The following is a 22,662-nucleotide window of genomic DNA, read 5'->3' on the forward strand; positions in this document are numbered from 1 at the left end:
CATGCAGCCGCCAACCCGACTACCTCATGGGATCCCCTGCTTTTGCATCTCTATCGCATATTTTTCCATACAGCCGCCAAACCCCAGAGCCGACCACACTTAGTTGTTTTTTACCTTGGCCATATCCCACATCATACACTGAACACATCCCCTCACACACCACCTACTGGGAGATTCACTTTGACCATGACTGAGCTTCCACCTACAGCACTTCCTCTATTTTTCTTATCATTACCCACTCCATGCCACTCTTTAAAAATTTTCCTGCACCAACAAATCCACTTGCGCATGGGCTGCCACCCATTGGATCAATTCCATGCCAAAGTTGGTATGATGATGAGTGTAAGGCATTACGCTACCAACTTAGCTTTGAGACCAAGACTAAAGCATCAAGCATCGACTTTCGACTAAGGTGAAGACCACATAAGGAAATTGCCATCTGGTTCGCCAAACGAAGAGGGGTTTCATCTATCGAAACAAGGAGGAATTACTAAACATCCTATTTAGCACTAATTTTTGCTCAAGCATCGATCCAAGTCCCAACTCACTAATCCCACTCTCCTACATTCATATGCACAAGCACTTTATGACATATGTCACCAGCAGACTTCAGAACTCTCACAACTAACCTATTGTATCTCGAAACGAGGAGGAGCTACTGAACATTTTGTTTAGTAACAACTCTAAAGACTTCTGGCGGAGATTTCTAGAAGGACGGTCCCCTCCGCCACTCACTGACACCCATATCTGGTTTGATTATGCACGCACACTTTATGACATCCCAAATCAGCCAGTCCCTAGCCTCTCACACATGCCTCGTCCCACATCCTGCACCCTCTTCACTAGAGGAGGGGTAAAGGATGCTGTCATGAAACTTCATAATGGCCGAGCGAAGGATCATGAGGGACTATGCACTGAGTTCATTGCATATGGGATTAACCTCCTAGCCCCGAACTTAGCAAAGCTTTTTAATGAAGCGGTTTGTTTGGGATTTCCATACACTTGGACCATTAACACTGTCTCACCCATCCACAACGTAGGGGATCCCATGAGCCCGGAGAACTACAGGACCATTATGATTGGACATGTCATGTCCAAGATTTATGCATCAGTACTTGACTCCGAGGTTAGCAGACTTGCAGAGTGTCGAGGACTCAGAGTGTCGAGGACTCAGAGCAGCAGGACAGGCCGGATTCCGGCGTGATCATGGAACCATGGACCACATTCTGACGCTCAAATGTATCATCCCGGAGGCAAGGTCACCGAAGCAGAGGCTTTATTGTTGCTTTGTGGATTTTCGCAAGGCATTTGACACGATCCCGAGAGCCCGGCTCATACGGCGCCTACAGGACTTGGGTTATGACCAGGAGATCATTTGGGCTGTCATGGCACTTTATCAGAGAGTTTCTCGCAGAGTTCGAGTAGGATCCGGGTGGACAAACGAGATCATGAGTACCATCGAGGTCAAACAAGGGTGTCCTTTGTCGCCTACCTTGTTTAGCCTCTACATTGACGAGCTTGAGATAGTGATGCAGACATAGGGGGGTGTAGGTTGCTCTCTTGCGGGCACGCTGATCCAGATTTGCTCTATGCAGATGACATGGCTCTCTTGTCTTCCTCAGCAGAGGGGCTTCAAAGACACCTAGACGCACTACAGTCCTTTTGTGAGTCTCATGATTTGAAGGTCAACCTGGGTAAAACCAGGTCATGATCTTCAATACATCTCGAGCCATCATGCGTCAGGAGCAATTCACATTTGCGGGGTCATCTGTTGAGATAGTTTCATCATACACTTATCTTGGGGTTATCTTCTCCAGATTGAGCTTCACTATGAGACCTGCGATGCAGGCACGCTTGAAAAGAGGGTATGCCTCATTGGCCAGGCTAGAGAAGTAGTGCTTCCGCTCACACTTTCAGAATCCACGCACCAAGGGGTTGCTTTTTGACTCCTTGGCTCGCCCAGCGGGGATGTACGGCAGTCCTTGTTGGGGGCCAGACTTGTCGGATACAGAGTGGGCCCGTGTGGAGCGGCTACAGGTTCTCATGCTATCATGGATGATTCGTGGTAAGTCATCCGTTCCTCACCAGATCATTCAAGCTGAGTTTGGGTCATCCCCTTTACAGCTAGATGCTGCATTTCAGGTCATCACATATCTGTACCGAGTTAGGGAACATGGGGATTATACCTCAGGGCGTAGCAGGCTACCATGGATAGCTCTATCCTCTTCTATGGCACTTGCAGCAGGAGGAGATCAGAGGTGCTGGTATGCACATACAGAGAGATGGTTTGAGCGACTGGGGCTCCACATGGATAGACTACCTCCCTTCTAGTACAGCATGGATGCTTCGTTCTCTCCCCTCTTATCACACGAGGTCAACCAGGTTATCCGTGAGGATCTACTACAGCTACACACTTTTCGGACCTGGTTGGAACCGAGTGAACTCCCAGTGAAGCTTAGCTTCTACAGAGATCACTTCTTACATATCACAGCGGAGGATTTCATTGACCCACCTGGATACACACAGATTCACCTACCCCACTCGATGAGGATCTCTCTTGGGCAGTTCCAAGTCTCTTCACACAGACTTCGCAGGAGCGGCGCATATGCACACTATGTGACATACAGGAGGTTGAGACAGAGGAGCATTTCATCTTCAGGTGTCCTGTGTACTATGAGATCCGAGGACGTTTCCACTGCCTCTTCAGAGATAGTTATGGGATTTTAGCCCATTTCCTCTCCTACCCAGACCAGCGATGTTTGGCAGGTTTCATTCATGAGGCACTTAGACACCGCGAGAGGATACTCCGAGCATGGAGACACAAGCATACTTCTTCCTCAGTTGATCCCTCTCAGAGCTCTATCACGGAGTTCTTTTAGCTAGATCACATGGACCCCAACGAGACGAGGCCTCGACATGACCATGACCCGGAGCTCGTGACCCGACAACTCAGATAGAGGGTCGACACACAGATCACAATTGGAGACATTCCCTCCTCCTTTAGAGTTGGAGCCCGACCGATGGGGGTCACAGTAGCCCTGGTTAGACGCAAAGCTACGACCAGGAGACGTGCCAGGGCTGCACCTTTGAGTGGCCGACAGCACTCTATTGCCGACTTCATGCCTCCACTGCCTCATCCATCCTGATATCTTGATGTTGCTAGGGATGATGATGATGCTGAGATTGATATATAGTCGACCATCGACATGACTATGTTGTACTTAGGACTTAGTACTGCCATTCTGCATTTTTTGCATTTTTTGCATTTTGCATTTTGCATTGGTATGGATGCTCGTTTAGTAGCTCCACTACCACACCTCGTTGTATCAGGATTTTCACAGTCTCATAGACCCATCGGTCTTCCGAAGACTTTAATAAACTTTCTTTCTTTCTTTCTTTCTGGTTCACTTTTTACCACCTGGGTGATATAAAAAATGCAGCCTTGAAATTATGCATTGCCTGAACTAAAGACCATCAAGGGCTATGAATACCTTGCATATGGATTAAGTAATGTTATATGAAAAATTATTTCATGGATTTTTGGGGCGATTTGAGGGTTTCAATGACACTTGTACAAGAGGTCATATCAGGGTTGTTATTAACCTGCCCTCGCTATGGAGTCCAGAAGGGGTAAGCAGTTGCAAGAATGAGACTATATGCCTATCATGCCAAGCTTTCCAACGTCGTTGACCCAGCTGCAAATATGCCAAAAAGAGGGCAAATTGGAAAAAGGCCCAAATTGTGCTACAAGTTGCAAATGTGATTCAATGTGCTGCAATTCCAAGCCAATGTCAATGTTCCTGCATGTCAATGTCTATCAAATGCCAAAATTGGCTCTACCAAGCCAATGTCACTGCAAATTTCAACAAAATTAACAAAACCCCCAATTTCTGGAAGGGCAAAACTGTCAAATTTGGGACAGATGACCAAAAGCCCCAAATTTTGCTGAAATAAAGAAAATGTGACAAAATAACCAGTGGAAATGAAGTCAAAATAGGGCAAATAATGCAAAAGCCCCATAATGTCACTGCAAAATCTACAAATGTGACACAAAAGCCCCAATCTCTAGAAAGAAAGAAAGTTTATTAAAGTCTTCGGAAGACCGATGGGTCTATGAGACTGTGAATATCTTGATACAACAAGCTGTGGTAGTAAAGCTACTAAACGAGCGTCCATACCAATGCAAAATGCAAAAATGCAAAATAGCAGTACTAAGTCCTAAGTACAACATAGTCATGTCGATGGTCAACTATATATCAGTCTCAGCATCATCATCAATATCATTATCATCATCGACAGCAGCAAGATATCAGGATGGATGAGGCAGTGAAGGCATGAAGTCGGCAATAGAGTGTTGTCGGCCACTCAGAGGTGCGGTCCTGGCACGTCTCCTAGTCGTAGCTCTGCGTCTGACTAGGGCTACTGTGACCCCCATCGGTCGGGCTCCGACTCTAAAGAAGGAGGGGATGTCCTCGAGTGTGATCTGTGTGTCGACCGTGTGATCTGTGTGTCGACGCTCTGTTTGAGCTGTCGGGTCATAGGCTCCGGATCACGATCATGTCGAGGCCTCGTCTGTGGGGGTCCATGTACTAGCTAAAAGAACTCCGTAATAGAGCTTTGAGAGGGATCAGCCGAGGAAGAAGTCTGCTCCTGTCTCCGTGCTCGAAGTATCCTCTCACGGTGTCTAAGTGCCTCATGAATGAAACCTGCCAAACACCGTTGGTCTGGGTAGGAGAGGAAACATGCCAAAATCCCGTAACTATCCCTAAAGAGGCAGTGGAAATGCCCTCGAATCTCATAGTGCGCAGGACACCTAAAGATGAAATGCTCCTCGGTCTCAACCTCCTGCATGTCACACAGTGTGCATATGCGCCTCTCCCTGGGTAGTCGCTCTACTCTGCCACTCTCGATGCGAAGTCTGTGTGAAGAGACCCGGAACTGCCCAAGAGAGATCCTCAGCGAGTGGGGTAGGTGAATCTGTGTGTATCCTGGTGGGTCAATGAAACCCTCCGCTGTGATATGTAAGAAGTGATCTCTGTAGAAGCTAAGCTTCACTGGGAGTTCACTCGGTCCCAACCACGTCCGAAATGTGTGTAGCTGTAGTAGATCCTCACGAATAACCTGATTGACCTCGTGTGATAAGAGGGGAGAAAACGGAGCATCCATGCTGTACTGGAAGGGAGGTAGTCTATCCATGTGGAGCCCCAATCGCTCAAACCATCTCTCTGTACGTGCATACCGCAAGTGCCATAAAAGAGGGTGAAAAGCTTCAATGTCACTGCAATGTGAGCAAAATCACATCAATGTCACTACAATGTGTGCAAACGTGACATAAAAGAGGGTGAAAAGCTTCAAATCCAACTGCACCAGGCATATCTGAGTCAAGAGGGAGAAAATCCCAGCCAAATGGTGCTAGAGTAGGTTGGAGCACCTGGAGGAAGGGCCGAATGACTGAAAAGAGTCCAGATCTGAGCAAAAAGCCTCCAAAAACAGTCCAAAAATGCTCGAAATCAACTTCTGACAAGTTGTACGGATTCCTGGCAGCATCGCACACCTATCCGTACAGGTCCATACGGCCGTACGGACAAATTTTTCAACCAAAATGGTGCAGGACAGGGTTGTTTGTATGCGGGCAGCTCAGAACTTTTTTAAAAAACGTTGACCTCAAAAAGTCAAAAAACAGTCACTGGACTATTTTTCTACTCAAAAAACAGGTTTCTGGCGATAAATTGAGGCACCGGCTGAGCTAAAGCAAAATGGCAGGTAGGAGCAAAGGGAGAGCACGAGGGAAGGCAGGTAGGAGCAAGAAAACCTGCTCTGATACCACTGTTGGGTGCAGGAAGCCATGGAACGGGAGTGGAGTGCAAGAAGCAAACAACAAGCTAGAGCAAAACGTAGTACTGCTCAAATGGATAAGAGGAAAATACAAAGGGTGGCCTATATGGCCCCCACATCAACCATATGGTTGACTAGAGAAGTCAACTCATAGAGTTGACCTGACCTACAAGGATCATACCAGGGCTACGTGCTAACATTTGCAACTGTTACAGAGACATGGGATGGTGCATGATATGCCTTCTTTGGAGATTCCTCTAGATATGATTATATATTGGGAAAAGTACACATGAATGCCTAACCTAGAGATGGATCTATTAGAGCTCAAAGGACATTGCAGCTTATACATATTGACGTGTGTGGTCCTACGAGGACAACATCTTTGGCCCAGGATGATGCATTGTTTGTTACCTCTATAGATGCTTTCTCCAGATATTCATGGTATATCTCCTAGAAGAAAATTAGATGTCTTTCTACGCTTCAAGTAGTTTGTTACTATGGTTGAGAATGAGCTTGGGTGCAAAGTGCAGAATTTTAGAGCACGCAGAGGGGGGTAATATATGTTAGAAACCTTCAAAGATTTCTTAAAGGAAAGATTATGCATCAATGTACAACCCATATACACCTCAGCAAATGGTGTTGCTGAGAGGAAGAATAGGTCTTTGATGGTGATGGCGAGATGCATGATCGAAGGAAAGAGATTCCACACAAATTTTGGATGGCGGAAATAATGGGAGCAGCACACATTTTGAACAGATGCCCTACCTGACCTTGAAAACTAAGACGCCCTTTGAAGCTTGGTATAACAGGAAACCCAAGGTGGACGACCTCAGGGTCTTTGGTTCATAGCCTATGCACATACGCCTAGCCTATTGAGAAGCAAGCTAGACGATAAGGTACTCAGCCATGAGAGCAAGGTTTACCATCTCTACAATCCTCACGCAAGAAGTCACTGGACTGAGTTTGATAGACAGCTGCATAGAGGTACTCAAGATGTGTTTGAAGGGTTGCTTCCACGGTCAGTTCAAGGCACTTCAAGCAACCAGTAGAAGATCAAAATATTCAGCCTGCATATGCTGATGCACAGAAGTCTTTGGATGCTCCGTCTGAGGTCTAGGATCAGCCTATTATGCATTAGGATGTGTAGGAGGTTGTTAGACAGGAGAGCGCTCCTTCACAGGAAGCTAGAATAGTTCTCAGATGACAGTTAACAAACTCTGCAGGACAGTACTGAGTAGAGTTTCAGCCCCCGTCTCCAGTAGGACCAGGGCTGGTTCAAGAGGAATAGGTGGAGCAACTAGGATGCTCAAGACAGTGAGCATTGGATGAAGGCCATGGAGTTCTATTATGAAGAACAACATGCAATTTTCCTGCGTGTGCAATTTCAGAGACCATCCGATCGTTGTGTGCATCCTGTGCAGCGCCACTATTTTCCAATCGGAGATCCTTCTCTATCCTCTCTCTCATACACACCTTAGGGCCCGTAACCAACAGGCTGGACCCCCCCCCCCATAAGGACTTTCATTCAATACAAAGCTTTTCAGCTTGAGGCTGGTCGTACCAGAACCCACAGGCTGGAAGAAATTACAAGTGAAATGGAAGACAAAGCTTCCCAAAGTAGGAACTGCAATGTGTCAAAGTCCTAGCTATCGACTAGTTACATGCAAATGAGTTGGCAACAGTAGAGCCTTCCAAGCCTTTGGTCACATGCTAATGAAAACTACTCCTTGTAGGCAGCCTTAGCCTTTAAAAAAAATAGGGCAATTTACTACTGTCGTGCACTTGCAACAATTAACTGTAGCACATTACCACGTCACCCATTAATTGTTAGCTCTTGCATGCAGACAGAAATCTCTAGACTAGTGCTAGTCTGTGTGGGCGTCCCCACCAAGCAAACCAGTGCACACAAAAAAGAAATACTCTGGTTGATCTAGGTCAACCCTCTTTGACCGTGGTTAAGAACGTTGACCAGGGTCGAAATTCTTAACCCTGGTCAAATCTCTCTGACCGTAGTAAGCACAAATACTCTGGTTGACTGAAGTCAACCCTCCTTGGCCGAAACCAAGACTCCTTGACCAAAGTCAAGCCTCATTGATGCTTTGACCAAATTAAAAATAACTCTTTGACCATAGTCAAATAAGAGGTCACCTTAATACTTAAGCGGAGTATTTACAACTTGGTGACATCCCAAGTGTGGTAGGGTACAGAGTCTCTCCTCAATTGACAACTATGACAATTTGTTCTTAAGACTTTCGGGCTGGTCCAATGCCAAATTGTGCCCATAGTTCCTAGCTCCCAAGATGACAACCTTCAACTTCCAAATGTCTAGGTTCCAAATGAGTGTCTACTGATGATTGCATGAGACCTCTGCGAAGGTCACTTCAAACCCTCATCAAATCACTCAACATCTAGGAGCACTTTCTAGTATAGGGCGTTAGAAACTATCCATCTATAAGAGGGTTTCCATGTCCCTCCATTCAAGAGGGTTTCCATGTCCCTCCATTCATCAAGGTGTTTCTGAGCAAACCATGTTGTAGAAGGAGGTACCAAGTCTCATTGCTGAGAGAGATATCCAATACACTTGGCTTGCTTGAGAGGGCCTGCTTGCATCCCTTCATCAATGCCTTCCCATGCATATCTTCTATGAAAGCACCAGCAAGATGCAATGTACCATGCATTTGCCAAAAGGACTTGGTTCATCACCAAAACTCTACATGCAAGAGAGAACTTGTGGACCTTTAATATAAAACCTTACGACAAACACTCGCTAAGGTTGGCTCCAACACTGCTCGATGGCAGCTTCAATCTCAACCTTGCAATCCAAGTGCTATGCCATCGGTACCCGCCAATGTCTCTCCCAAGTTAACAAGTGTGAAGAAGGCAATTGACTTATGCTAGTTGATCTGTATGCCCAAGGACATATGGTAAAAAACCAAACACGCATCTAACCCTCTGAGGCAAGCATGTGATCCCTCTATAAAAGGGGTTGTATTGTTTGCAAACTCCTATTATAGTATCTCCTTCTCCTATCAAATTGGGAGACACATGCAATCAAACTTACACACTTTGACCTCAAAAAAACACCTAGGTTCACTGCTACCAACAGATTTATGAAGGGGGATAATAGGCACCCTTGTCAGGATACAGCTATTCGACATGCTTTTCATAGAAGTACTCTTTCCTTAGAGAAAGAAACCTAAGATGGCATTGACTATAACGTTAAAGTTTAGTGATTTTATGGATATTTTTTTCCATTGTCCACATTTATTTGTTATTGTTGATTGCACATTTGTTATTGATTGCACGTGTCAGTGTAGAAGCCTCTCTTTGACATAATGGTGATGGATCTAAATATGTTCCGCGCATGCATGAAACAAAGGATTACGGCAACAATAGCACTTTGACTGTCAATGCGGATGGGAGAAGATGGGTGTAAACCACCATAAAGATCTGCCATCAATCTTCTGATCCATACACATTCAAGTATAGTTGTGAAGGATGCCCTATACTCAGCTTCACAGGATGATGTTGCAACAATGGATTGTTTCTTGCTCAACCAAGAAATGCACGGGCCAAGAAACACTTCCACTGGTGGAATGGCTGGTATCATAATCCCTGGCCCAATCTAAACCACTGGAAGCATGCAAGTCAAAAGCACCCCCTTGGCATAGAATAGACCAAGAGATTGAGTACCTTGCAAGTATCTGGAAACAGGCTTTACAGCACATCAATGATGTGTCTTTGGACTGTGCAAGACATCTACTCAAATGGGATACATTAACTGACGATATTGTAGAGATAAAAATGTTAAACAATAGAATCAAAAGGTTCACCTACATCATGCATCGACAGCCTCAACCCTGGCTCTATGGGAGTTGAAATAGGCTTGCATTCTTGAAAATTGAACCTTTGTAGCAGTCCCGGAATGTACTTTGTCTGTTTGAGCAAAATGCCTTCATCTGTTTGCATAAAATGAATGCCCAAATAATAGTGTAAAAGCCGCAGATCAGACATCTCAAATGAAGCTTCAAGATCCTTCTTGAATTCTGCAATTATTCTTCATGTGTGAATATGAGCAGCATATCAGACATCTCAAATGAAGCTTCAAGATCCTTCTTGAAATTTTCTCTTTGTTTATGCCTATGAGCAGCATATCATCCGCATACTAAATGATAATCAGAAAATCCTTTTTCTCCTTCTTCACATAAAGGACACTCTCAGTTGGACTATTCGGCAAACCCTGATTGGTAAAAAATGTACAAATGTTCTCATACCAAGCCCACGGGATTGTTTCAGCCCTTGACGTGCCTTATGGAGTTTGCATACTTTGTGTTCCTGACCAGGCATCTGAAAGCCAATAGGCTGACTCACATATACTTCTTCCTGCAAGTCTCCATTGCCAACAGATTCTGTACACTCACTGCTTGGGTTGTGGCATTCTTGAAGTTGGAGGTCGGGGACCCCTTTATGTCATATGCCTCCTATGGGGTTTACAGCATTCTCTTGCACGATCTTTGGCAGCATGCCCCTTTGAATGAATCTGGGCTGGCACGAATGCTTGGTGAATATATCTGAATTCTGATGGCCCATCCACGCCCCGAAGATCTGTCTAGTGGAAGGAAGCCGAGATAGAGAATGTCACGAGGAGCACGCAAGTGCAAGGTGTCACTATTGTGGCCAAACAAAGACAGGCACTTCAAATAGAGAGCAAGCTGACTTGAAGGGAATTCAGAATGAGAGCATCAACATCAGACCGTGCTCCCATGCTTGAGAGCCTTGGAAAATGCACGATCTGCACATCTTTAAAACCATTTTGACCTTCATCAACTTGCACTGAAGGCAAAGAAAAGAAGCCAGAGCATTCAGCATCGATGACACATATGTCCATACCAACTTACTCATGTATAGTTTTAAAAGATCTGTACCGTTGTATTGAATAATTGAAGATGTTTTTGGAGTTCATACGTCCTGCTTCACAAAAGTTGCAAACCAGATTTCAAGATTAGGAAGCACCACAAACTACTATTTAGTCCTTCCAGTTGCTCCTTAAAAAATCCTACTCACCATCCAGCATCAGATAACAAGGCATTTTGACAAGACCTCTTCCGCTGGCATGGAACATGCTCTAAGTATGCATGACCCTAACTATATACAATGACACCTGGACTCAAACAAGGTATCAAACCTCAACTTTGTCATTACATTAATAACCACCTGGATTCAAAAAAGGTTACCACAAACCTTAACTTTGTGATTGCATTGAAAACCACCACATGAAGGAAAAGAGAGAGAGAGCAAGAGAGTGCTGAACGTAAGTTGCAATAGATGAAGTGAGAAAAATACAAAGCAGGGAAAGGTTTTGTCTAAGTGACAAAACCTTATCCTTCATTAACCGTAGTTAGTGAACTAACTGGAGTTAGGGGAAAAAATCTCTAAAGAGGGAAAAGTGCCCCTAACCTAGTTATTACATTTCATTGGTCACTGCTAGATTATAATAATAATTCTAACACCCCCCTACAATGCCAATGTCATGTACAAGGAAATGATCAATCACCAAAAGGAGATAAGTTCAGGGCATTACGAAATGCCTCAAACTTTTCACGTGGAAGTGCTTTGGAGAAGATATCTGCAACATTGTCATGTGTTGACACATGATTCATACTGATCTCTCCTGCATGCAACTTCTCTCTGACATAGTGATAGTGAACCTCAATGTGCTTCGTGCGAGCATGAAACACAGGATTCTTTGCCACTGCTATAGCACTCTGACTATCAGTGAGAATCGGAGAAGGACCCTCCAATGAAAGACGAAGATCAGCAAACAAACGACACAGCCAAACACATTCAACTGTCGCTGTGAAAGCTGCCCTGTACTCAGCTTCACATGAGGAGGTAGCCACTGTAGATTGTTTCTTGCTCAACCAAGAAATGCAAGCATGTCCTAGAAAGAAACAATTCCCACTGGTGGACTACCTAGTATCATAGTCTCCAGCCCAATCTGAGTCACTGTAAGCATGCATCTGCAAGTCACCCCCCCTGGGAAATATCAAGCCAAAAGACTTTGTACCTTGCAAGTAACGGAAGATGCATTTTACAGCCTGCCAATGCATAATCTTTGGGCTGTGCATATACCTATTACCTGCTCACCTGAGAAACTGAAAAACTGAATATCAAGTCGTGTATTGTAGAGATAAATGAGGCATCCAACAACCTGGCTATAGAGTGTGACATCAATTGATTCACCTGCATCATGCATTGTAAGCTTCAGCCCCGGCTCCATCGGAGTGGACATAGGCTTGCAATCATGCATGTTGAATCTGTCCAAGAGCTTTTGAACATACTTGGACTGAGACATAACAATGCCACGTTTCTCTTGAATAAACTGGATCCCCAAAAAGAAATGTAACAAGCCCAAGTCTGACATATCAAATGTAGCTTTCAATTGGACTTTGAAGTTTGCAATTACTTCCTCATTTGATCCGGTGAGCAGCATGTCATCTACTTAAAGAATGATGACCAAAATATCCCCCCCATCCTTCTTGATGTAGAGGGTGCTCTCAGTTGGACTATTGTGCAGCCCCTTGCTGGTTAGAAAGGCATCAATTTTTGCATACCATGCACGTGGGGCTTGTTTCAGCCCATACAAAGCCTTATTCAGTTTGCATACCTGATGTGCATTTCCTGAAATTTCAAAGCCCGGAGGTTGCTTGACATAAACCTCTTCCAACAAGTCTCCATTAAGGAAAGCTGTTTTAATGTCCAACTGATAAACATTCCATTCAAAATTTGCAGCCATTGCTATAACTGACTTGATGGTGGTCATCCTCGATGTAGGAGCAAAAGTCTCCTCATAATCTATGCCCTTTTTCTGAGCATATCCTTTTGCAACCAGCCTTGCCTTGTACCAATCAATAGACCCATCTGGCTTTCTTTTGACTTTGGAAACCCAACGTGTACCTATGGCATTCTTACCCGGTGGCAAATCCACGACATCCCAAGTCTGATTTTTATGAATGGACTGCAATTTATCGTGCATGGCATTCATCCAATGCACATTATCCTTTGCTTCTTCAAATGTCTTAGGTTCCTCCTCATCAAGAAGAGTACCTGCATAAGCTGATTCAACTGAAAGAGCCCCCCTGGTGTGCCTTACTGCACTACGAATCCTGCCAGGCAATGAAGCCTCAAGCTTACTCTCCCTGAGAGTCTAATGCAACCAATTCGGGACTGTTTTGGCTGCGTGTATCTCTTGAATTTCTTGCTTGACAACTTCATCCACAGCTTGAGGTTGTACTAACTCAGTTGGGTGCTAAATCTACACATGTGGATCTGGCGGAGGTTGCTGTAAATTCTGAGTTTTAGCGGGGGAACCAAATGCTATAGGAAGCATCCCCTCAAACACATCATCTGAAGCGGCTGGAATCTGAAATTCAGCATGTGTATATGCAGAATTTTCAGAGAATATAACATCTCTACTAACAAAAATATTGCGTGTAGCAGGATTATAGAGACGATAGCCTTTGCTTTGTGAGCTATATCCCACAAAAATGCATTTGAGTGCCTTGTCTGACAACTTGTATCTAAACTCCACAGCCACGTGGGCATATGCAACACAACCAAAAACTCGGAAATGGTCCACTTAAGGCTTTCTCCCATGCCATGCCTCATAGGGAGTGATTGTCTTCAAAGCCTTTGTAGGAGCCCGATTTAAAATATAGTTGGCACACATGAGGCCTTCTAGCCAAAACCTGTGAGGCAACTTCTTACTTGTGAGCATGCATCTATCCATTTCCATGGCAGTGCGATTCTTCCGCTCAGCTTTGCCATTCTGTTGAGGTGTAAGCCTCACTGTAAGCTGATGCATGATGCCTTTTTCTTTCAAAAATGTCTCAAATTCATGAGACATATACTCCCTCCCTCGATCTGTTCAAAGTGTCCGCACCTTGAGTCCTGTTTCATTCTCAACCATAGCCACAAAGTGTTTGAAATGCATAAACACTTGAGACCATAGACCCAAGTGTAGTTAGTAAAGTCATCTATGAATGTAACAAAATAGAGATAACCCCCAAAAGCAGGTGTCCTCATGGGACCGCAGACTTCACTGTGAATAAGCTGTAATTTTCGTGTAGCTTTCACCACACCATCCTTTTTTAAGGGAAGTCTATGCATTTTGCCAAGAATGCAGCCTTCACATGCATGACGAGGAGGTGACTCCAAAGGAGGCAATGCATCAACCATATCATGCGGAGGCAATGCATCAACCATATCATGCCTCTGAAGCGTCATTAAGCTGCCATAGCTCATGTGTCCATACCTGGCATGCCATAACTCCGCATTCTGCATCGCAGCAGTGGGAGTGTTAACTGATAATGCAAGATGGTATCTTTTTTCATATAGATCAAGCTGAAAAAGACCCCGATACAAAGTGCCAGACAACATCAAAGCATAGTCATTCTCTTAAGTGCCAAACAACATCAAAGCATAGTCATTCTCTTTGTCTCTGACTGCACACTTGTCATCATCAAAAACAACCTGAAATCCTCCTCTATTGAATGAGGACACTGAAAGAAAATTCTTCTTTATCCCTGGCACATAGAGAACATCTGAAATTCTGAAATCTGTGCCATCAGTGGATGTGAGAATAATGTCTCCCACTCCACATACTGAATAAGAAGAATTATTCGCACAAGTTACCTTCTTCTTGGTGGGTGGAGAATGCAGAGATACAAACAGACTCTTCTTGGAAGTGATGTGCTTTGAAGCACCACTTTCAAAATACCAAGTATGAAGTGTCTCATCAACGCTAAAAGAGCATTCATCCTTTGAAGGATCATAACTGCAAGTCAAGAAAGCATATGGGTCATCATCATTAGTGGCTGTAATATCAGAACTACCCACTGAAAAATCTGAAGTGCAAGACAGAAAAGCATAGTGCTCTTCAACAAAGTTGGCTGCAACATCTCCTCCATCATGAGAATGTGGAATTGATGCATCTGACACAGCCATACCGGAATCCCTTTTCTTCTCTTTGGCTATGCGCTTCTTGCACTCTCCAATATTATGACCTCGCTTCTTGCAATAATGACAGATGCCCTTCTTTTTCTACTTATTTGTATCACCCTTTGCCTTATAAGAAGGTTGTCCAGAATCAGCTTTATGCTGATGTGTGGGCTAGTTGGCATGTGGCTTTTGCTGCCCTTTACCCTTGGGCTTGAACTTGGAGAGCATAGCATGCTCGCCAGCCCGGGTTGCCATATTTTTGCGAGTTTGTTCCTCCTGCAACAGAAGTCCTACCAATTCGTGAAAGGAGAGAGGATTGTTGCCCCCCCTCAATGACAAATTCAGCGAGGTGTGGAAACCGAGATAGGACTCAGGAAGAGAGTTCAGAGTGGTGGTGATCATCTCTGAATCCGGAATGACTTCATCAATATTCAGCAATTGTTCCCTGAGGTCCTGAAGCTTTGTGAGGTGAGAATTCATGGAATCTTCCTCCTCCATATGCGTATGGCAAAGTTCTCGCTTCAGAAAGGAAACCCTGGCATCATTTGTTGCTGCGAACATACTCTCTAGTATCTCCCAAGCTGCCATAGATGTCTTGCATGACCGAATATGAGGGATAATGAACCTCTTGACAAAAAGAGAAATTACTGAAAGAGCTTGTGCATCTCTAGAGTCCCATCTTTTATGCTCTGCTGGAGCGGCTGCTCCGACCACTTGTGCTGCATTAGTACCTCTACCCCTGCCTCCAGCTGTAGGAGTGACAGGTGTAGTCGTTGTATCTCGTCTTGCTTCATCTTCATTGACATAATCCCAAAGATGTCTACCAACCAAGATATTGCGAACCATGAAACTCCACTAGGAATAGTTGGTGCCATCCAACTTATCCTCTTGTGTGAGAACCCCGAACACTTCATTGGAGTTGTTCTGAGCCATTTTCACTAGATAATCTCAAAAAATACAGCAGACAAACCAAGTGAAATCCCTTCCTGGGATATAAAATGCACAAGTAAAATCTGCAAAGAAAAAATATGCCCACAGTGACAAATACTGTCACAGCCTGTCAAAGGCTCAGAGTGCACTTCAACTATCCTGCAAATGCTCTCCAAAACTGCCAAAAAACACTGCAAAATTTGCCAATGTCTGCAATGTCACTCAAAATGAGTCCAAAATTGCCTGCAATAGTCCCCAAATGCTTGTACATTGCCAAATTGCATTAGAATGCCAAAAGCCCCAATTTCTTCAGGGAAATTGCATCCACAAGAGGGCAAATTGCCTGAAAGCCCCAAAGATGCAAGAAATTGCGGTGCAAAACTAAAAGCCCCAAATTTTGAGCTGAAATTGAGCCAAATTTCACCCAAATAGTATCTCCTGCAAAAGCCCCAAATTATTGGACAATCTTTGCAATTTGCTTGCAATGTGTGCCAAAAAATGGACAAAAGCCCCAAACTTGCAATGTGCCTGCAAATGATTCAGAGGTCCCGATTCCTCTGCAAACAGAGATACCTGCAAAAGACCAATGACCCTTGCAATGCAAAATGCCCCAAATTTTACAGCCAAACAATGGCTCTGGGCAGAAACGCCTAGCAAAGACCACCTGTTTAGAAGACCTACAAATGCACCGAAGGAAGTACGGACTCCTGCAAATGTACAGAATGCATGAGATGTACAGAATCCATACAGTGTACGGATACCTGTACGGTGCGCTGACAGCATGTGTACGGAACAATATGGCCCAACAGTGTACGGATGGCGGCGTTGCTGCAAGTAAAAATTTGTACGGGCAAACTGCACTAAATGCAATACAAAAACTAGCACGTGTATACGTCACTGTCAAGTATGGAATCTGTACTTGTACGGATGTCGGTGTTGTACGGTATGTTCACGGAAGCTGTAGGTACGGAATGGCGACGGAGCTGTATGGGTGTACGGAGTTGACGTGCACTACGGCACTGTACGGACTCCTCCACGCGGTACGACAGAACGCTGATGCATGTGCAAGTGTACGGACGCCTCCACACGGTATGGACAGCTGCAGGTGTACGGACAAGCTGATGGCGTCGTGAACAGGTACGAAATCCGTACTATTTGTACGGAGAGCTGCTGCACGGATGTACGGCGGGCTAGGAGCTGGGAGCAAGGAGCTAGGCCAGAAGGATGGTCTGCTCTGATACCAAATGAAGGAAAAGAGAGAGAGCAAGAGAGTGCTAAACGTAAGTTGCAATAGATGAAGTGAGAAAAATACAAAGCAAGGAAAGGTTTTGTCTAAGTGACAAAACCTTATCCTTCACTAACCGTAGTTAGTGAGCTAACTGGGGTTAGGGGAAAAAACCTCTAAAGAGGGAAAAGTGCCCCTAACCTACTTATTACATTTCATTGGTCACTGCTAGATTATAATAATAATTCTAACACCACAAGGGATCAATATTTATGTCAAAAGATATGCTCCTCACTTGACACCAAACTAAAGTCAGTGGCATGAGCCGAAGTAAAACTTTATATGAATTAAACCAAAAACCAATAGAACTTCGACATTTATTCCCTGCAAGACCAGAAAGAGTTCACTTCTTAACAGAACTATATTGCAACATGGAGCAGATAGAAGAAAATTACAAGTATCAACTTACTGACCTTTCCAAGGTAGTATCCATCCTCTGTTAGAAGGTCATAACCAACCTATACAAGAACAACAACCCTCTTAGACACAGAAATTAAATGGCTTCTGCTTCTTTTGAATATGCTAGTTGTTGTAAATTACACTCTACATAACTGCAAACACTGGCACTGCTTGTGACACCATTTGTAATCCCCTATTTGTGAAGCCATGTCTCTACCTATGAGCTATACTCATCCAACCAACAGTGGCAAAGAACACACATAGCAATACACATCATACCCGACCGTGGCAAATAACACACATAGCTGGCATATATAACTCCCACCAACTTCACAACTTCCATCCAAGTATGACATTTGTGTCTCATACTGCAGATAAGCACTTTGAAAATGAGATTTGACTCTTAACTTTGCAAGTCTTCATGGCTGGAATTCAGTAACAATACTATCAAAGTGACCTGCAACTAGCCTCGTGCTAGTATCAAGAGACATGCCAGCTAAATAAGGCAAAGTATGTGAAATGCTCAAATGACCTCCAAAACGATCTCATAAGATATCATTTGCCTTTACTTGATAGCACAACCTTACGGGACCCACCCCTCCTAGGTTCCATTACAAGGAACCTAGGTTAGTCAGGAAAGTAACGATTCATGGCTGCTACTGATATAGGACATACTACTAGTCCCTTCTATTTGTTGGAAATGGAAGTGAGAGAAAGCGAGAGAATGGAGCTGAAGCAAGCTGGAATGAAATTGCAGCAACATTGATGAACTACAAATCTAGGGTAGTCATAGAGATGAAACCCTAGAATGAACCCTAACTGGGGTCAAAAGATATGTGGTGACTAACTCACCCACAACTCAACCTCTAGCTAAGATTAGGGATACAAAACCTTAATAAATGGAAAAAGTTCCCCTAGCCCCTTATTACATAGCATTGGCCTTAGGAATACAAATATTTCTAACAGTATTGCTAATGAAACTAACAAATCTAGTTCACCTGTCGTTGTAAAATACTCCACAATGACAAACAAGTCAAACAAGACAAATTTATGTTCCAAGAGAAAGAAATAAAGTTTATTAATGTCCACGAAAGACCAAAGGGTCTATGAGACTGAAAAAACCCAGATACAATGAAAGTTAAGGGTTGGGCAACTAGAAAAGGGCACCCATACCCAAGTCTTGTGTTCGAGATGAGAAAGATGTCACTCTGTGTGTGTGTGTGTGTGTGTGTGGGGGGGGGGGGGGGGGGGGGGGGGCGTGAGTGGTGATGGAGTTGGAGGTTTCTGCTGCTCCTCCCCCCGTCCGTACCTTCGTCCTCAACCATACCTTTGCCCTCCTTCCCGCAGTCCATACAGCCTGATATCCTCGCATCCGTACCTTTGTCCTTTTCTGCTCCATCCGTACAGGTTGCTTCAGCCGTACCTTCTGTACTTACCTCCACCATCCAGTCGCCTTTCCCTAACCTGTCCATACAGCCTGGGGCTGTATGGCAATCCGTGCTCTCTACATAGTCTGTCTTCAGCACCACCGATTCTGTCCAGTCTGCTACAACGTCCGTACAGGTTGTACGGTCGTCTTTGCAGGGTTCTTTTCCAGCAGATTTGGCCCGATTTCTTCTTCCTTGCGCAGCCTTTCCGTACAGCCTGTAAATTTCATACCAAGCTCGTCCGTTGTGCAGCCCTCGTCTGTCCTTGATCCTGCTTTACAGTCCTTTCAGCCTCTGCAGCAGCCCTCTCCCCCTTAGCCTTTTCTTGCTATATCCCCCCCCCCCCCCTTTCTCCCGCTTCTCTGACTGATGGATCTTTTGTGTTCTCTGCATCAGTTCCTCGTTCTGCCTCTCCTCCTCCTGCACGTGTCTTTATTCGGAGGAAGCGTGGTGGTTTGGTTCCCTCGCATTTCATCAAATCTGCGAAGCTCAATGTTGTGGATGGTCCTTCTTCACTCCAACTGGACCTTCTTCGCCAGTTGTGTTCTGCTTCTTGCACAAATGTTCCTCCATCGGCTTCCCCTTTGGTTTGTTCTTTGGATCTTGCCCTTCTGGTTTTCGGTCTTCGACAGGCTCAGCAGTTTGGGGTCTGTCTCTATTTTATGGGCAAGGTTTTATCTGCAGCTCAACTTCATCGTTGGGCTGAAGTTGCAATGGGTCGGGATTGCATCTCCTCCTTTGTCTTTCTGGGCAAAGGTTTTTATTATGCCCACTGCTCTTCGTTTGATGTGGTGGAGAGCCTTGTTACTCGTGTTGGTATTCATGGGGTTGGTTTTTTCGCTTATGTGATGCCTTGGGATCCACTTTTTGATCCGTCAGCCTCTCTTCTGACTCATTGTCCAATCTGGATTACCCTCAAAGCGTTGCCCGTGCCTCTTCTTCAGTATCTTCCTACTCTTGCGGCGCTTCTGGGGAGGCCTCTTCATGTTTCGAGACCGAGATGTTCGACTTTGTATTTTATGGGATATGATGCAGCCTGTGCCCTCTACTCTGGATCTTAATTTGAGCTTTGCCCATTCAATATGCATCAGGCTGCATTTTGCATCTTTTCCTACAGTCTGTTATCTGTTACGCTCAAGTTGAGGCAACATGACCTCGGAAGGGTCAGTCGACATTTTCCTTTAAAGGATCAATGTTTGTATTATATTTGTTTGGGCTTCATGTAAATGATCAAAGTTAAGGTCCTTGGTGAGGATGACATGGCACAAGACTACGTGGATCTAAGGCTAAGGGGTCTAAATGCATTAAATGTGCCAAGGGGCAAATGGTTTCAATGATATCCCAAGAGAGGGGTAAATGATGCATTTAGGAGATGCCCTCAATTGTAAACATGTGGCATACTAGATCCATCTAGGGATTTTTGGGGCTTGGTGGAATTTGTAAGCTTGAGCCTTCACGTTGTTGACGATTCTGAAGAGTTTGCTACCAGCGAGGTTGGCTGGGAGAAAAGTCTGTGCGCCTATGTCCGTGATTTATAGAGAAAGTTAGGCGTTAACAGTTTTATACGTATCATTTTGGTATCAGAGCGCATGGCATGGTTTACCTCTATCAGAAGCTACCTGGGAATCCGTATACCAGCTACGGAGAGTTTTCCTAGACTTTATCATCAAGGACGCTGATGCCTAAAGAGGGAAGGAATGTTACGCCCAAGTTGAGGCAACATGACCTCGGAAGGGTCAGTCGACATTTTCCTTTAAAGGATCAATGTTTGTATTATATTTGTTTGGGCTTCATGTAAATGATCAAAAAGGAATCAAGGTCAAGGTCCTTGGTGAGAGTGACATGGCACAAGACTAGGTGGATCTAAGGCTAAGGGGTCTAAATGCATTAAATGTGCCAAGGGGCAAATGGTTTCAATGATATCCCAAGAGAGGGGTAAATGATGCATTTAGGAGATGCCCTCAATTGTAAATATGTGGCATACTAGATCCATCTAGGGAAATTTGGGACTTGGTGGAATTTGTAAGCTTGAGCCTTCACATTGTTGACGATTCTGAAGAGTTTGCTACACCGAGCTTGGCTGGGAGGAAAGTGTGTATGCCTATGCCCGTGATTTACAGAGAAAGTTAGGCGTTAACAGTTTTATTGCACACAATTTTCTTTCCTCAAGAAGGGATACCATAGCCATTTCTGCTGCCTCTTGTAAGGTGGCCAATCCGATTGATTGAATACGATAATCATCCCTATAGGACTGCAGAATCTCTTTGACCCATCAAGAGAATGGAGCTCTCTTGATTAGAGTCTCTGCACTCTTTTGATACTTCTTGATCTCAAGAAGCGCCTTCATTCCAAGCTTTTGAGGTGTTGGAGATAAGTGCACACTAAGTGTACTATTTCCTAGTCTAAGTCTAAGTCTAGTCTTTATGTCTTGAGTGTGTGCCATGTGGCACTTCTACAATTATCCCATAAACACTCTTGCATTATGTCTTGTACTTTGGCCCATATATTCAATGGGTCACATCATTCTAATCTATCAGTCTAGCTTGTGTCTTGTCTACACTCTTCTCAAGGTATTTCTTGTCTTTTAGTCTTGTCATTTCATTTCCATTTCCAGTTTCTAGTTCTAGTTCTTTTTCCATATTCCAACATGGTATCAGAGCCATGAAGATCCCTCTCCTCTCCTCTTCTCTCACTCTGCTGGAATTCTAGCTTCGTCTACGCATCTTCTTCCAGCCTCTGGCGGCACCTCTACCTCTGCCCTCTGTCTGCATCGCCCTCTTCTACGCTCCTGCTGGCCGTCTCTTCTCCGATGTCTGCCCCGCCATTGCTGCTGCACGCACCTCTTCTGCTACTGCCCGCCATTAGTTTGGCTCTGCCTCGACATTTGCTCCTTCTGCTGGCCGCCTCTTCTTCGAGATCTCCCCTCTTTCTGCCCCGCATTGCGCTCCAGATCTGCGCCAGATCTGCGCTCCAGGTCTGCGCCAGATCTGTGCTCTAGATTTGCGCAGTTCCGCCACAGATCTGAGCGCCAGATCTGCGTAACCCCTGCTGTCACAACCAGATCTGCGCAGTCTTGTACCTACAGATCTGCCCCGTCTTGCACTCGCTTCTGCATCAACGTACCTGCTATTTGTACGTCGTCCGTACGTCGTCCACCGTCCGTACATCGACAGTACTCAGCAGTCCGTACAGTCCGTACGACTGTACGGAATCCGTACCTGCACAGGCTGAAGACTTCTTCGACTTCATCTGCACGAAGATCTGCTTTCCTTTTTTCATCTCTATCTCTGCCCGGGATTGAGGTACTAAGCTTTGCCTCTTTCAGTTTGCTGAACAGTCTCCTTTTTTGCTGGTTCCTCCTACTTCGATGGGCTGTCATATGCTATGGCCCTGACAAAGTGGTGAGAGAACCGGCTTCTGGGATCTCTTCCTCTCATTTATTTTCTGCAATATTGTAAGGGAATAGACACTGCCCTTGCATCCTAGCAAGAGGTAAGACCTTCCCACATGGCATCTTCCTCTCATTCTCTCATATCTATCGACAAATTCAATGGGTCCAACTTTCATACTTGGCAGATCAAAATCAAGTGCCATCTTATGAAAGAAGGCCTTTGGGACATTGTTCACCGTGATGCTCCCGAAGGTCCATCTGAGCAAGTTGTTGCTGCCAAGAACGACAAAGCCTATGCTATCATATTGCTCGGCCTTGGAGATGATTACATTCATCACATCTCCGACATACAGTCTGCTCCTCAAGCATGGATCACTTTGGACACTCTTTTTGGA

The 22,662-nt window shown here is 44.7% G+C and overlaps 1 protein-coding gene across 2 annotated transcripts in view; it reads right to left on the reverse strand.

Annotated features, from left to right (window-relative positions):
* Positions 1-22,662, reverse strand: part of LOC147901358 (uncharacterized) — a 175,310-nt gene that overhangs the window by 82,510 nt on the left and 70,138 nt on the right. The window contains exon 4 of one of the 2 annotated variants that reach the window (XM_087376067.1): positions 17,464-17,508. The exons of the other annotated variant lie outside the window; for it this stretch is intronic. Within the exon in view, the coding sequence (XP_087232193.1) occupies positions 17,464-17,508 (45 nt within the window). The remainder of the gene's footprint in view (positions 1-17,463; positions 17,509-22,662) is intronic. 2 annotated transcript variants of the gene reach the window in all.

Source organism: Dipteris shenzhenensis, chromosome 6 (assembly GCF_047967505.1).
Source record: "Dipteris shenzhenensis isolate YYH24624 ecotype China chromosome 6, Dip_SZ_1.0, whole genome shotgun sequence".
Lineage (NCBI taxonomy): Eukaryota > Viridiplantae > Streptophyta > Polypodiopsida > Gleicheniales > Dipteridaceae > Dipteris > Dipteris shenzhenensis.